Genomic DNA, 14,126 nt, shown 5'->3' with positions numbered 1-14,126 from the left:
TGATGGAGGTATTGTGCTGTTTGAAGGTTTTTTCCCTTGAGTTTTTTCCTTCTATGTGTGACTTTACATGTGATATTTTTGTTTATTTGAAATTTCCTATCCTGTCTTTGTTGTGGAGAAATGTTCCTTATCTTTCAAGGCTCTGTTCCAATGCTACCAGGTCTCTAAAGATTTTCTTGCTCTCTTTTCCCAGTGGAATTAACAACCCCATCTTTTCAGCTCCCCAGAATTTTACTCCTATTTTTTTACCTCATAGACTCTGTCTTCCTGGTATATCCCCTTCTGCCTTCTCTGCCCAAGCACAACCTCCTTGGGAAGATGGTTTGTATCTGACTCCTTTCAGGTCTTCCTTAGCTGATATGGCAAGTTCTCCAAGTTGCTTCTTGAATGGGACTGAATGGTTGACTTCCGAATTGAAGATTTTCTGAATTTGTACTTTGAGTAGGACTTGCCTGTGTTGTCAGCTCAAAAGATTTATAGAAAATAATTTGATCACTGATCCCTCCCTGTGCCCACTGTTGCTGCTACAGAAAGTTATGCTGTGATCACTAAGACTCATCTCTCACATCTGTCCCCTCAGGAGTAAGACTGCAGCTCTCACAGACGACAGGATCAGTACCATGAGTGAAGTTATAAGTGGTATCAAAACAATAAAAATGAATGCTTGGGAAAAGTCATTTATAGACGTTATTTCCAGACTGAGACGGTAAGTTGTTTTTGTTTTTGTTTTTAATATATCACAGTGTATGTTTGTACTGTTTTATTTCCTATTTTTACTAAATGGTTTAGAAATCTTACCAAGTTTTCATATTAAGGTAAATTTAAATACTACCCCACCATCCCTCTATATGTGGCAGGAGGGTTAAGCGGAATAGTAGAGATGTTATTTTAAGCTGCTCTTGCATTTACCATCTTCTTGAAATACATATGATTCTTACTTATACAGAAATGAAATTCCAAATACTTCTTAATACTGCAAATTCCAAATAAGCAATGATTCTAAGATATTAGTGTTTGAGATGATATTTAAACTAAAGCTATAATATATGTTAATGTAGCATAAATGGGAGGGGTTATAGATTGAGTGTACCTGTATCAGGCCAAATATTATGGATCAATATTACTCATTCCAAACAGAGCTATGAAAATACTATTTCTTTGTCTTTGTTTTATGTTTGTAGACTTTTTTAAAAAAAATGTTTCATTTAAATATTTGATAAGTGTTTATACTCTAGCACAGGGTACTTAGAATTTTCTGGGAGTACCCTGTCACCTCTCACTTTGCAGCTTTGTGGGGACCCCACTCTCTGCTGGAAATAATCTCTCATATTCCTTCTTCTCTGGTCTTTGCCAATCCTAACTGACTCCTGCTCATCTTCTCAGGGTCCACATGTGTGTGACTTGTCCTGTCTCTACTGCTCTGAGTTACATGACTCAGCTCTGTGCTCCTGTGGGGATGTGCAGGCTGCCTCTGTCTAATGTCTTGGTGTCTCACAAATTTTGTGTTTATTCTTTTTTTAAAAATGTACACACACATCATACTACATCTTTTTTATTTCTTTATTCATTTATTTTTGGTTGTGCTGGGTCTTCATTGTTGCACACAGGATTTCTGTAGTTGTGGTGGGTGGGGGCTGCTTTTTCATTGATGTTCTTGGGCTTCTAACTGGTGGTTTCTCTTGTTGCGGAGCACAGGCTCCAGGTGCACAGGCTTCAGTAGTTGCAGTAGTGCACCGGCTCTAGAGCTTGGGCTCAGTAGTTGTGGCTCACAGGCTTAGTTGCTCTGCAGCATGTGGAATCTTCCAGACCAGAGACTGAGCCCCTGTCTGCTGCACTGGGAGGCCAGTTCTTATCCATGGGACCATCAGGGAAGTCCTGAGGTTTATTATTCCTTTCCTCTCCAAGTTTATGAGGTCCTGGTGGGGGTGGGCATTTTTTTCTGTCGTCAATGAGGAGCCCAACACAGGATATGTGGTTGTGAATGCTTGTTGAATGTATGTTCAAATCCTGTCATATTGAGCCCAATTTTTTAAAAGTGTGACAAGACATTAAGACTTCATTTAGTTGGAAAAGTGAAGTGGTGATGAAGTGTGTAGTCCTTGGTTTGGAGCAGAGTCCCAGGTATGAACTCTGAGTGTCTCCATGACATGATTGATGGTTTACCTTAATCTGTGTCCACTCCCTAAAAAGGGGACACTCACACAGGGCACTTGAATTCATGTGTTGGATGTCAATGGTTCTTAAAAATGCTATTTCCTACTGTCCTTTCTAGGAAGGAAATTTCCAAGATTCTGAAAAGTTCCTACCTTAGAGGAATGAATTTGGCATCATTTTTCGCTGTCAGCAAAATCATGATTTTTGTCACCTTCATCACCAATGATCTCCTTGACAACCTGATTACAGCCAGCCAAGTGTTTGTGGTGGTGACACTGTTCGAGGCTCTGCGGTTTTCGAGCACCCTCTACTTCCCCATGGCTGTCGAGAAGGTGTCAGAGGCCATTGTCAGCATCCGAAGAATCGAGGTTTGGTGACAGATAAATTTTTTCCATTGCAGGTGGATTCTTTGTAAATTGCCTCCTTTTCTGTGGTGTCACTGTGTTCCAGTTAGGTGAGATTTACCTCTCTCAGTGTCAAATCTGTCAGTCATTCCAAACTGTCTTACATACTCCTGTCTCCTCCTAGGTAGAATGCATTACAAAGAACGTAGGATCTCTGCTCATTTAGGGGCAGTAATATCAATAGCAGTGGCACAGGCTCTATGTGCAGTGATGCCTGCAGGGCAATTAAAGTGACCCAAAGCAAGAGAAGGAAGGAAGCAGACTGCATCTCCTGTGCTGACTCAAATGAGATTTGTGTGTGTGTGATGAGGTTTCTATACTATAAAGAAACTATTCCCCATAAAACAGATCAGCCATACTGGGTCATTTCTGATTCCCTGAGTTTATCATTCTTTCTTATGGAACTTCTAGAAACACTGATAAGGGATGGTCCATGCATTTTACAAAATTTCTTTTTCATAGCTTTCACGGCTTGAAATAAGACATTCAGGAATATCCTTGGACTGTAGTGATGTAATGAGTGACACAGTAATTTGTCCAAAATGAAAGCTTCATGTGTGTGTTGTGTGGGTGTGGTTTTATTATTGTTGATATTAGTCTAATTTTTCTTAAGGCCTTTAACTAACTGGATGAGGCCCACCTGCATTATTGAGGATAATCTGCTCTGTGCTTTACTGAGAGTCTACTTATATAAGTGTCCATCTCATCTGAAAAATACTTTCACTGTAATACGTGTTTGAAGAAGTGTCTGGGGACTGTGGTTTACCTAAATTAATATAAAAGTAACCATCACACCCTCTTGAATCCCTGTCTCCTTCTTTGAGCTCTTAGATGTGACTTTGTCCTCACTAAGCCAGGTGTAAATGGATTTCTTTCCCTCCCTGAGCTCCAGACTTACCTAAAGGGTAGATACAGTGCCTCGTTCATCTTTGTAGTCCTCTCAAATAGCAGATGCTCAGAAAATATTTAACTTCCAGCTTCATCATGTCTGGGCTCTTGCAAATGCCTAACCATTAATATGGTTATAGTGGAAAAAGTAATAACTCTGATTATTTGGTAGATTATGTGATACACCAAGAACTGTTACATGAAAAGGGTCCTGCAGAAGGTTTTTAGGGAATTGTGCTTAAATATTTGGGTAGGGTTTTTTATTCCTTTCCCACCAAAATGCAATTGAACTGTCTGAGGCTTGAAATTTCTTCTCATGTAGATGTGTGCAGTAATATTAGAATTATGACCTGGGAGAACATTGAATATTCTGGGGCTGACAAATTTTCTTTGTCAGGCTGCTTCATGTTCTGATGAAGGAAGCACTTGTGATCTGAGCAGAAAACCTAAAATTTCCCTTGTGTATACAAGATGTCTGGCAGGAAGTTGGTCTAGGAATTTAGAGATCTGTCAGCAGTAGCTGTTTTCAGTAAAGATGGGACCAATGGCTGAGAATAAGAGTGGTGAGAAGAGTAGGTGTTACCGTGGGAAACTGCTTCCTGGTGAAGTGAAGTGAAGTCACTCAGTCATGTCCGACTCTTTGTGACCCCATGGACTGTAGCCTACCAGGCTTCTCCATTCATGGGATTTTCCAGGCAAGAGTACTGGAGTGTGTTGTCATTTCCTTCTCCAGGGGATCTTCTCAACCCAGGGATCGAACCCAGGTCTCCTGCATTGGAGGCAGACATTTTACCCTCTGAGCCACCAAGGAAGCCCTTGCTTCCGGGTGGGTTGAAGTAATTGGTGTAAGACCTTCATTTAGATATTAGATGCTTTTTCAGCCCATATAGTTTCTACAACCCTTTAAAATAGTTAGTTGTCTAGTTCATCAGAATTACGTAGTTCAGTTCAGTTCAATTCAGTTGCTCAGTCATGTCGGACTCTTTGCAACCCCATGGACCACAGCACGCCAGGCCTCGCTGTCCATTACCAACTCCCAAAGCCTATTCAAACTCATGTCCATTGAGTTGGTGATGCCATCCAACCATCTCATCCTCTGTCGTCCCCTTCTCCTCCTGCATTGACCTTACCCAGTATCAGGGTCTTTAAACCTACATGATCATACTTGGGAGTTTCTGATTCACTAGGATTTTTAATTTTTTCCCCACCAAAATTCAGTTAAAATGTGTATGAGGCTTGAAATTTCTTCCCATGTTGATATGTGCAGTAATATTAAAATGATGACATGGGGAAAACTTTGACTTTTCTGGGGCTGACAAATTTTCTTTGTCAAGCTGCTTTGTGTTCTGATGAAGGAAGCACTTTTGATTTGGGCAGAATCAAAAGTGATTTGAATGGTCTAGTGGTTTTCCCCACTTTCTTCAATTTAAGCCTGTATTTGGCAATAAGGAGTTCATGATCTGAGCCACAATCAGCTCCCGGTCTTGTGTTTGCTGACTGTATAGAGCTTCTCCATCTTTGGCTGCAAACAATATAGTCAATCTGATTTTGGTGTTGACCATCTGGTGATGTCCATGTGTAGAGTCTTCTCTTGTGTTGTTGGAAGAGGGTGTTTGCTATGACCAGTTCATTCTCTTGGGAAAACTATTAGCCTTTGCCATTCTTCATTCTGTACTCCAAGCCCAAATTTGCCTGTTACTCCAAGTATTTCTTGACTTCCTACTTTTGCATTCCAGTCCCCTGTAATGAAAAGGATGTCTCTTTTGGGGTATGAGTTCTAGAAAGTCTAGTAGGTCTTCATAGAACCATTCAATTTCAACTTCTTCAGCATTACTGGTCACGGCATAGACTTGGATTACTGTGATATTGAATGGTTTGCCTTGGAAATGAACAGAGATCATTCTGTTGTTTTTGAGATTATATCCAAGTACTGCATTTTGGATTCTTTTGTTGACTATGATGGCTACTCCATTTCTTCTAAGGGATTCCTGCCCACAGTAGTAGATATGATGGTCACCTGAGTTAAATATACCCATTCCAGTCCATCTTAGTTCATTGATTCCTAGAATGTCAACGTTCACTCCTACCATCTCCTGTTTGACCACTTCCAATTTGCCTTGATTCATGGACCTAACTTTTCAGGTTCCTATGCAATATTGCTCTTTACAGCATCAGATCTTGCTTATATCACCATTCACATCCACAACTGGGTGTTGTTTTTGCTTTGGCTCCTTCCCTTCATTCTTTCTGGAGTTATTTCTCCACTGATCTCCAGTAGCATACTGGGCACCTACTGACTGGAGAGTTCATCTTTCTCTGTCCTATTGTTTTGCTTTTTCATACTGTTCATGGGGTTCTCACGGCAAGAATACTGAAGTGGTTTGCCATTTCCTTCTCCAGTGGACCACATTCTGTCAGATCTATGGACAGAGATTCATGACATTGTACAGGAGACAGGGATCAAGACCATCCCCAAGATAAAGAATTGCAAAAAAGCAAAATGGCTGTCTGAGGAGACCTTACAAATAGCTGTGAAAAGAAGAGAAGCAAAAAGCAAAGGAGAAAAGGAAAGATATACCCATTTGAATGCAGAGTTTCAAAGAATAGCAAGGAGAGATAAGAAAGACTTCCTCAGTGATCAATGCAAAGAAATAGAGGAAAACAATAAATAGGAAAGACGAGAGATATCTTCAAGAAAATTAGATATACCAAGGAAATATTTCATGCAAAGATGGGCTCAATGAAGGACAGAAATGGTATGGACCAACAGAAGCAGAAGATATTAAGAAGAGGTGGAAGAATACATGGAAGAACTGTACAAAAAGATCTTCACAACCCAGATAGATAATCATGATGATTTGATCACTCTCCTAGACCCAGACGTCCTGGAATGTGAAGCCAAGTGGGCCTTAGGAAGTATCACTATGAACAAAGCTAGTGGAGGTGATGGAATTCCAGTTGAACTATTTCAGATACTAAAATATGATACTGTGAAAGTGCTACACTCAGTATGTGAGCAAATTTGGAAAACTCAGCAGTGACCACAGGACTAGAGAAGGTCAGTTTTCATTCCAATCCCAAAGAAAGGCAATGCCAAAGAATGCTCAAACTACCACACAATTGAACTCATCTCACATGCTAGTAAAGTAATGCTCAAAATTCTCCAAGCCAGGCTTCAGCAATACGTGAATGGTGAACTTCCTGATGTTCAAGCTGGTTTTAGAAAAGGCAGAGGAACCAGAAATCAAACTGCCAAGATCTGCTGGATCATCGAAAAAGCAAGAGAGTTCCAGAAAAACATCTATTTCTGGTTTATTGACTATGCCAAAGCCTTTGACTGTGTGGATCACAATATATTGTGGAAAATTCTGAAAGATATAGGAATACCAGACCAGCTGACTTGCCTCTTGAGAAACCTGAATGCAAGTCAGGAAGTAATAGTTAGAACTGGACATGGAACAACAGCCTGACTTTGTTTTTAGGGGCTCCAAAATCACTGCAGATGATGATTGCAGCCATGAAATTGAAAGACTCTTACTCCTTGGAAGGAAAGTTATGACCAACCTAGACAGCATATTCAAAAGCAGAGACATTACTTTTCAACAAAGGTCCATCTAGTCAAGGCTATGTTTTTTCCAGTGGTTATGTATGGATGTGAGAGTTGGACTATAAAGAAAGCTGAACACCAAAGAATTAATGCTTTTGAACTGTGGTGTTGGAGAAGACTCTTGAGAGTCCCTTGGACTGTAAAGAGATCCAACCAGTCCATCCTAAAGGAGATAAGTCCTGGGTGTTTATTGGAAGGACTGATGTTAAAGCTGAAACTCAAATAGTTTGGCCACCTGATGTGAAGAGCCAACTCAATTGAAAAGACCCTGATATTGGGAAAGATTGAAGGCAGGAGGAGAATGGCTCAACAGAGAATGAGATGGTTAGATGGCATCACTGACTCAGTGGACATGAGTTTCTGTAAATTCCAGGAGTTGGTGATGGACAGGGAGGCCTGGAGTGCTGCGGTTCATGGGGTCACAAAGTCAGACACAACTGAATGACTGAAATGAACTGAACTGAACTGAACTGAAAAGTGATTTTGTCTAGAGAGATTTACTAAAGATATTGATATTTTGGTCTCTAGACAAAATCACTTTTCAGTTCAGTACCTGAAAATAGGCCACATTTTGGAAATATTGCCTTAGTTGTAGAAAAAAGCAAACAAAACCAAAATGTACTTTAACAAATGTAAAAAACAATAGGTTTGATAGGATCTTGTTAAGACTAAAATCAGTTGAGAAGAAAAACCTTTCTTGTTTTCTGCTAGTCTTTTGGGTTCAAATTTGAATTTATTCATCCAATCACTTACTCCACAAAGTAACTGAGTGTCTACCTGAAGCTTGGCACAAGCTAGATGTGTGTGTACAATGGCAGGAGAGAATTCCTTCCTTCTTGGAATTTATGTCTCATCAAGTAGTGGATTAATAAAGAATCAAATAGTGAAAGTCACTGTGGACATGCGTTTGTGTGTCATTAGTCCTTGGAAGGAAAATTCTGAGGTGCCATGAGGTGCTTTGGCAAAGTCACTGGTGTAGTTTTGGAGGTGGTGCCTCCTGGTAAGGCTGAAGAAGTTACCTGAAGAATTCTGTGTGTGGGCTGGGGGAGGTGGGAGGCTGATGCTTCTCACTTACTTGGGGATGTGATGTGACACAGGTTTCTAGTGCACAAGATGGGGATCTGTGCATTTGAGAAACCAAGAATGTCTGAGGCTGCAGAGTAGAGAGCTGGAGGCCTGAGCAGGGTATTGTACAGGGCTCTACAGGTGACATCAAAGTTTTTATCATCTTAGAGCTCAGCCTGGCTGCAACCTGGGAATAGGGCAGGGAGGTGGGGTGAGGACCTTGAGAAGAGGTGGGGAGATGAGGTGTCAGGAGGTTAATGCCATATGTGGTCCAGGGACGAGATGATGTGTTTAGGTTTAGGGTGCAATAGAGAGACTTGGCCAGATTTCAGAGATAGTCGGGGCACGTCTTGAGTTGGGTATTGAGGGTGGGAAATGTGGATCTCAGTCTGCTTCACCTTTTGGGGCTATAAAATCACCTGAATTCACTCAAATAATGAATACCAGAGGAGAACCAAAATTGGGGAGGAAAGCATGAACTTGGTTTTGAATTCTGAGATGCTTAGAAATATCTAAATGTTTGCTGTAAGACCCACTTCACTGACTGTCCTTGGCCCGATTCAGCTTCCTATCCTGTTCAGTTCAGTTCAGTTCCTCAGTTGTGTTTGACTCTTTGCAACTCCGTGTAAGGCAGCACACCAGGCTTCCCTGTCCATCACCAACTCCTGAAGCTTGCTCAAACTCATGTTCATTGAGTTGGTGATACCATCCAACCACCTCATCCTCTGTCGTCCCCTTCTCCTCCTGCCTTCAATATTTCCCAGCATCAGGGTCTTTTCAAATAAGTCAGTTCTTCACATCAGGTGCCCAAAGTATTGGAGTTTCAACTTCAACATCAGTCCTTCCAATGACTGATTTCCTTTAGGATTGACTGGTTGGATCTCCTTACAGTCCAAGGGACTCTCAAGAGTCTTCTCCAATACCAAAGTTCAAAATTCATCCATTCCTCGGCACTCAGCTTTCTTTATAGCCCAACTCTCAGTCCTCTTGCCTGGAAAATCCCATGAATGGAGGAGCCTGGAGGGCTGCAGTCCATGGGGTCGCTGAGGGTCAGACATGACTGAGTGACCTCACTTTCACTTTTCACTTTCATGCATTGGAGAAGGAAATGGCAACCCACTCCAGTGTTCTTGCCTGGAGAATCCCAGGGACGGGGAACCTGGTGGGCTGCCGTCTATGGGGTTGCACAGAGTCGGACACGACTGAAGTGATTTAGCATATCCATACATGACCACTGGAAAAACCTTAGCTTTGACTAGAAGGACCTTTGTTGGCAATGTAATTTCTCTGCTTTTTAATATGTTGTCTAGGTTGTCATAGCTTTTCTTCCAAGGAGCAAGTGTCTTTTAATTTCATAGCTGCAGTCACCATCTGCAGTGATTTTTGGAGCCCAAGAAAATAAAGTCTGTCACTGTTTCCATTGTTTCCCCAAATATTTGCCATGAAGTAATGGGACCAGATGCCATGATCTTAGTTTTCTGAATGTTGAGTTTTAAGTCAACTTTTCACTCTCTTCTTTCACTTTCATCGAGAAGCTCTTTAGTTCTTATCCTGTTATTTAGTTCCTATCCTGTTATATACTTCTTATGCTTTTATCTAACAGGTAATAGACAATGATTGGATGTCCATTTTCTTCCTCAACCTGCCTCTCACTTAGATGGGTTAAAGGGCAGCAAGAGTGGAAGAAAAGGGCAGCTGAGTGTACTGATAGGTGGTTAGAGTTGGGTGAGTTTTTATCACAGATGGGCTGGAGGTGTGGTGGACATGAGGAGTTTAGAATACAGAGTGGGGTTGAGCTCTGCAGCCCTACTCTCCCCTGCAGCCTGGGACTCAGTAGACTGGATGGTCATCTCCTAGGATTTCTTCTCAGGTCATACCTGGGAGTCCTAGAAAGGAAACCCACCACCCCTGCCCACCTTGGACAGGGTGTGGTGGTCCATACCCACAGGCAGACCTACACGTGGTCTTCATAGTTTTGTGTCTTCTTGTTTATACATGTTTTTCAATTTCCTTTTTTCATATAGAGAATATGAGGATTTATTATGATTTTATGGTCCAAGAAATCCCTCTATTTTTTTTTTTTCTCAATAAGAAAAGGGGTCTGAAGGTCTTGGCATTGAATGACTCTACTAGGATTGTAAATATCTTGCCTCTGAAGCACTGAAAGTCCAGTGATTTTACATGCTATAAAATGAGTCTCTGAGGTTATATTGTTCATAAAACAGGTTTTCCATTTCCAGCCACTGGGAACTCAATCTTTTTGGCTACAATTCTGATGTTGATACTTTCCTGCAGAACCTGTTCTGGGTCTAAGAGAAATTTTTTTTTTTTATTTTATTTTTAAACTTTACATAATTGTATTAGTTTTGCCAAATATCAAAATGAATCTGCCACAGGTATACATGTGTTCCCCATCCCGAACCCTCCTCCCTCCTCCCTCCCCATACCATCCCTCTGGGCCGTCCTAGTGCACCAGCCCCAAGCATCCAGCATCGTGCATCGAACCTGGACTGGCAACTCGTTTCCTACATGATATTTTACATGTTTCATTGCCATTCTGCCAAATCTTCCCACCCTCTCCTTCTCCCACAGAGTCCATAAGACTGTTCTATACATCAGTGTCTCTTTTGCTGTCTCGTACACCGGGTTATTGTTACCCTCTTTCTAAATTCCATATATATGCATTAGTATACTGTATTTATTTTTTTCCTTCTGGCTTACTTCACTCTGTATAATAGGCTCCAGTTTCATCCACCTCATTAGAACTGATTCAAATGTATTCTTTTTAATGGCTGAGTAATACTCCATTGTGTATATGTACCACCGCTTTCTTATCCATTCATCTGCTGATGGACATCTAGGTTGCTTCCATGTCTTGGCTATTATAAACAGTGCTGCGATGAACATTGGGGTACACGTGTCTCTTTCCCTTCTGGTTTCCTCAGTGTGTATGCCCAGCAGTGGGGTTGCTGGATCATAAGGCAGTTCTATTTCCAGTTTTTTAAGGAATCTCCACACTGTTCTCCATAGTGGCTGTACTAGTTTGCATTCCCACCAACAGTGTAAGAGGGTTCCCTTTTCTCCACACCCTCTCCAGCATTTATTATTTGTAAACTTTTGGATCGCAGCCATTCTGACTGGTGTGAAATGGTACCTCATATTGGTTTTGATTTGCATTTCTAAGAGAAATTTAATTTCTGCTTTTTCATTAGCCTGAGTCCTGGAGAAGAATCCAGCCAGCACTTCTGCACCTTCATGAGTTGGTCATGTACTGAATGGAGTGTCATTTAACCCCTGGAAGACTATGACTCTTTCCCTACTCAAACCTATTATTTGTGAACAAGCACTCAATAGATTTAATTCCTTACTTAGTGCTTGTTCTTTACTTTCATCTTCTTTTTTTGAAAGTGGAAAATTTCTGTTCTACTGTGCACATACTTAACATTGTTTTTTTATCTTGGTAACACATTTAAGCTAAAATTGGAATTTCTGTCTAGACAAAATGTATAACATACATGTGTAACCTTTTGCTTGTTGCTGTGTTAGCTCAGACTGTGTAAGGCTATAGTAGTCATGTAGTCAGTGTTTGTTCCTTCCCTTACCTATGATGGTTGACTCTGTGCAAAGCGTGGTCTCAGTTGGAGTTCTGACTGTAGGTGCATGAATGATGAAGTGTCTCCCCTCTTTGTGACTTACTACCTCTCTGTGGATTCAGAGGTAGGGAGGACAGTGTGAGCCTGGATTGTCCTGAATGGTTCCATGGAGAGTTAGCATTTGAGATGGACTTGGAAGGATGGGTGGGTTTAGTACTCAGGGCATCCAGGCAGAGGCCACCTGGGGAGTGTGGACTTAGGTACTGATGGGTCTCTGGGTGTGTTAAGCATGGTGGACACTCAGAGGTGCTGTAAAGAGATCACGAAGAAGTGATGTTGGAATCGGTTTGGTGGTGTTGGGGAGGGCTGGGGAAGGAACCAGCAAAAGAAAAGTTGTATTAATATTTTTAGTGCTTAATAGTGGGTAGAATTCTGAAATTATGTTGTTTTGAGAGAAAAGCATTGGGAGAGGGATGAGCTATGTCAGAACAGGTGAGAGCTCGTACCTGGCTGACTACAGAAGAGGTGGTGTGGAGAGAGAACTCAGGCTGTGGTGGTTGAGAGTCTGCAGAGGAGTCCTCAGACCGCCATCCATCCACCCTGTCTCCTGATGGACTCGGGCTCGGAGGGGGGAGGAGGAGCCATTCCCAGCATTAGGCTCTCAGTGAGCCTGCATGAGAGGAGGAGGGAACAAGTGGATGGTGTCTCCCATCAGCTGGTTTTTGAGAGAGATGCAGGGATCACGATGTCTTTCTTTTCCTGCACAGAAGCAGGTTTTCATGTTCAGTTTTTAACCAGTTGTTCTTTTGCAGTAGAAGATCGCAAAAACATTTATGATTTGGGAGCATGATATTCTGGGTGTCAAGGACTTGAAGTGTGTTTATGATTTTTAGGGTAATAGGTTACTGATTATGTGTTGTTTTCCTTCTCCCACATCCTCAGATACTTATTTCAGTTTCTCCCTATGTTGGTTTGGACTCAGTTTGCCTGTGAGTCCTAGAATTACCCATGTTAAAGCTGCTTACACAGATAGTTCATTTTTCTCTCATGCAAATGTCCTTATAAGGCTCTGTATGGGGCTGCTGTAACCAGGTACCACAAACAGATGCTTAAAACCCCAGAAATTGATTGTTTCTCAGTCCTGGAGCCTAGAAGTCTGAAGTCAAGGAGTCAGCAGGGTCACTATCTGTCTGAATCCTGCAAGAGGGAATCCTTCCTTGCCTCTGTTAGCTTAAGTTGTTGCAGGAAAACCTTGATCTTCCTTGGCTTGTAACTGCCATCACTCCAGCTTCTGTCTCCATCATCACATGGGAATTTTCTGCCAGTGTGTGTATGTCTCTGGTTTTCTCTTCTTATAAGGACACTAATATTGGATTTGGGGCCTACCCTACTCCAGTGTGATCTCACCTTAACTGATTACATCTGCAGCAACCCTGTTTTTAAGTCATATTTTGAGGTAAGAGTTTAGGATTTCATCGGACTTTTTTTTGTGTGGGAATCATCCTCCATGGTGTTAGGGACTCAGACTCTTTCTTTTTTAAACAAAAATTTAATTTTATCTGTGCTGGGTCTTCACTGCTGCACAGATTTTTCTCCAGCTGTGGCAAGCAAGCTTCTTACTGTGGTGACTTCTCTTGTGGAGCATGGGCTCCAGGTGCCCAGGCTTCGGTAGTTGTGGCACTTGGGCTCTAGAGCTCAGACTCAGTAGTTGTGGCACATGGGCTTCGTTGCTCTGTGGCATGTAGAATCTCTTGGACCAGGGATCAAGTTCGTGTCCCCTGCATTGACAGGCAGATTCTTATCTACTGCATCACTAGGGAAGTCCCAGACTCCTTCTTGTTACTCCATTGTGTATGGCCTTGACCAAGGTGGCAGCCTCCAAAACCCAGGCCATGGGGCAGAGGAAGGTTCTGGACATTGTCACTCTCCACTGACCTGGATTTAGTCAGATGGCTGCTCCTATCTGCTTGGGAGCCTAGAGAGCGAGGGCCTCCTTCCAGGCTGCTACTTGCAGCTAAAATCTGGGGTTTGGGAAGAATGAGAGCAGATTTTGAGGACAGCCAGCAGTCTCTGCCACATTTTCATGGTTCTTGGAAGAGGCGATGGCACTGGGGTTGTCTCAGTTGTTTACTCAATTTCTCTGCCATAGTAGCTTTTCTTGTTGGATTATATCTAGCATTTGCAGGACAGGAGGGAGTTTTCCTGCATAAGATTATGCTAGCTTTGTAGTGTTTCTCAGGAGTTGGTTTTAATCAGCTGCATTCCACTGAATATGACTTCCCTGGTGGCTCAGATGGTAAAGCGTCTGTCTACAATGCGGGAGACCCGGGTTTGATCCCTGGGTTAGGAAGATCCCCTGGAGAAGGAAATGGCAATCCACTCCAGGACTATTGCCTGGAAAATCCCATGGACAGA

The 14,126-nt window shown here is 42.1% G+C and overlaps 1 protein-coding gene across 1 annotated transcript in view; it reads left to right on the top strand.

Moving 5' to 3' along the window:
• The window catches only part of LOC133258053 (ATP-binding cassette sub-family C member 4-like), a 170,082-nt gene that overhangs the window by 28,235 nt on the left and 127,721 nt on the right, over positions 1-14,126 (top strand). The window contains 2 exon segments of the mRNA XM_061434392.1: positions 581-706; positions 2,273-2,522. Of these exon segments, the coding sequence (XP_061290376.1) occupies positions 581-706; positions 2,273-2,522 (376 nt within the window).

Source organism: Bos javanicus, chromosome 12 (assembly GCF_032452875.1).
Source record: "Bos javanicus breed banteng chromosome 12, ARS-OSU_banteng_1.0, whole genome shotgun sequence".
Taxonomy (NCBI): domain Eukaryota; kingdom Metazoa; phylum Chordata; class Mammalia; order Artiodactyla; family Bovidae; genus Bos; species Bos javanicus.
The sequence above is the reverse complement of the archived record's forward strand: the minus strand, read 5'-3'. Positions and strand labels throughout refer to the sequence as shown.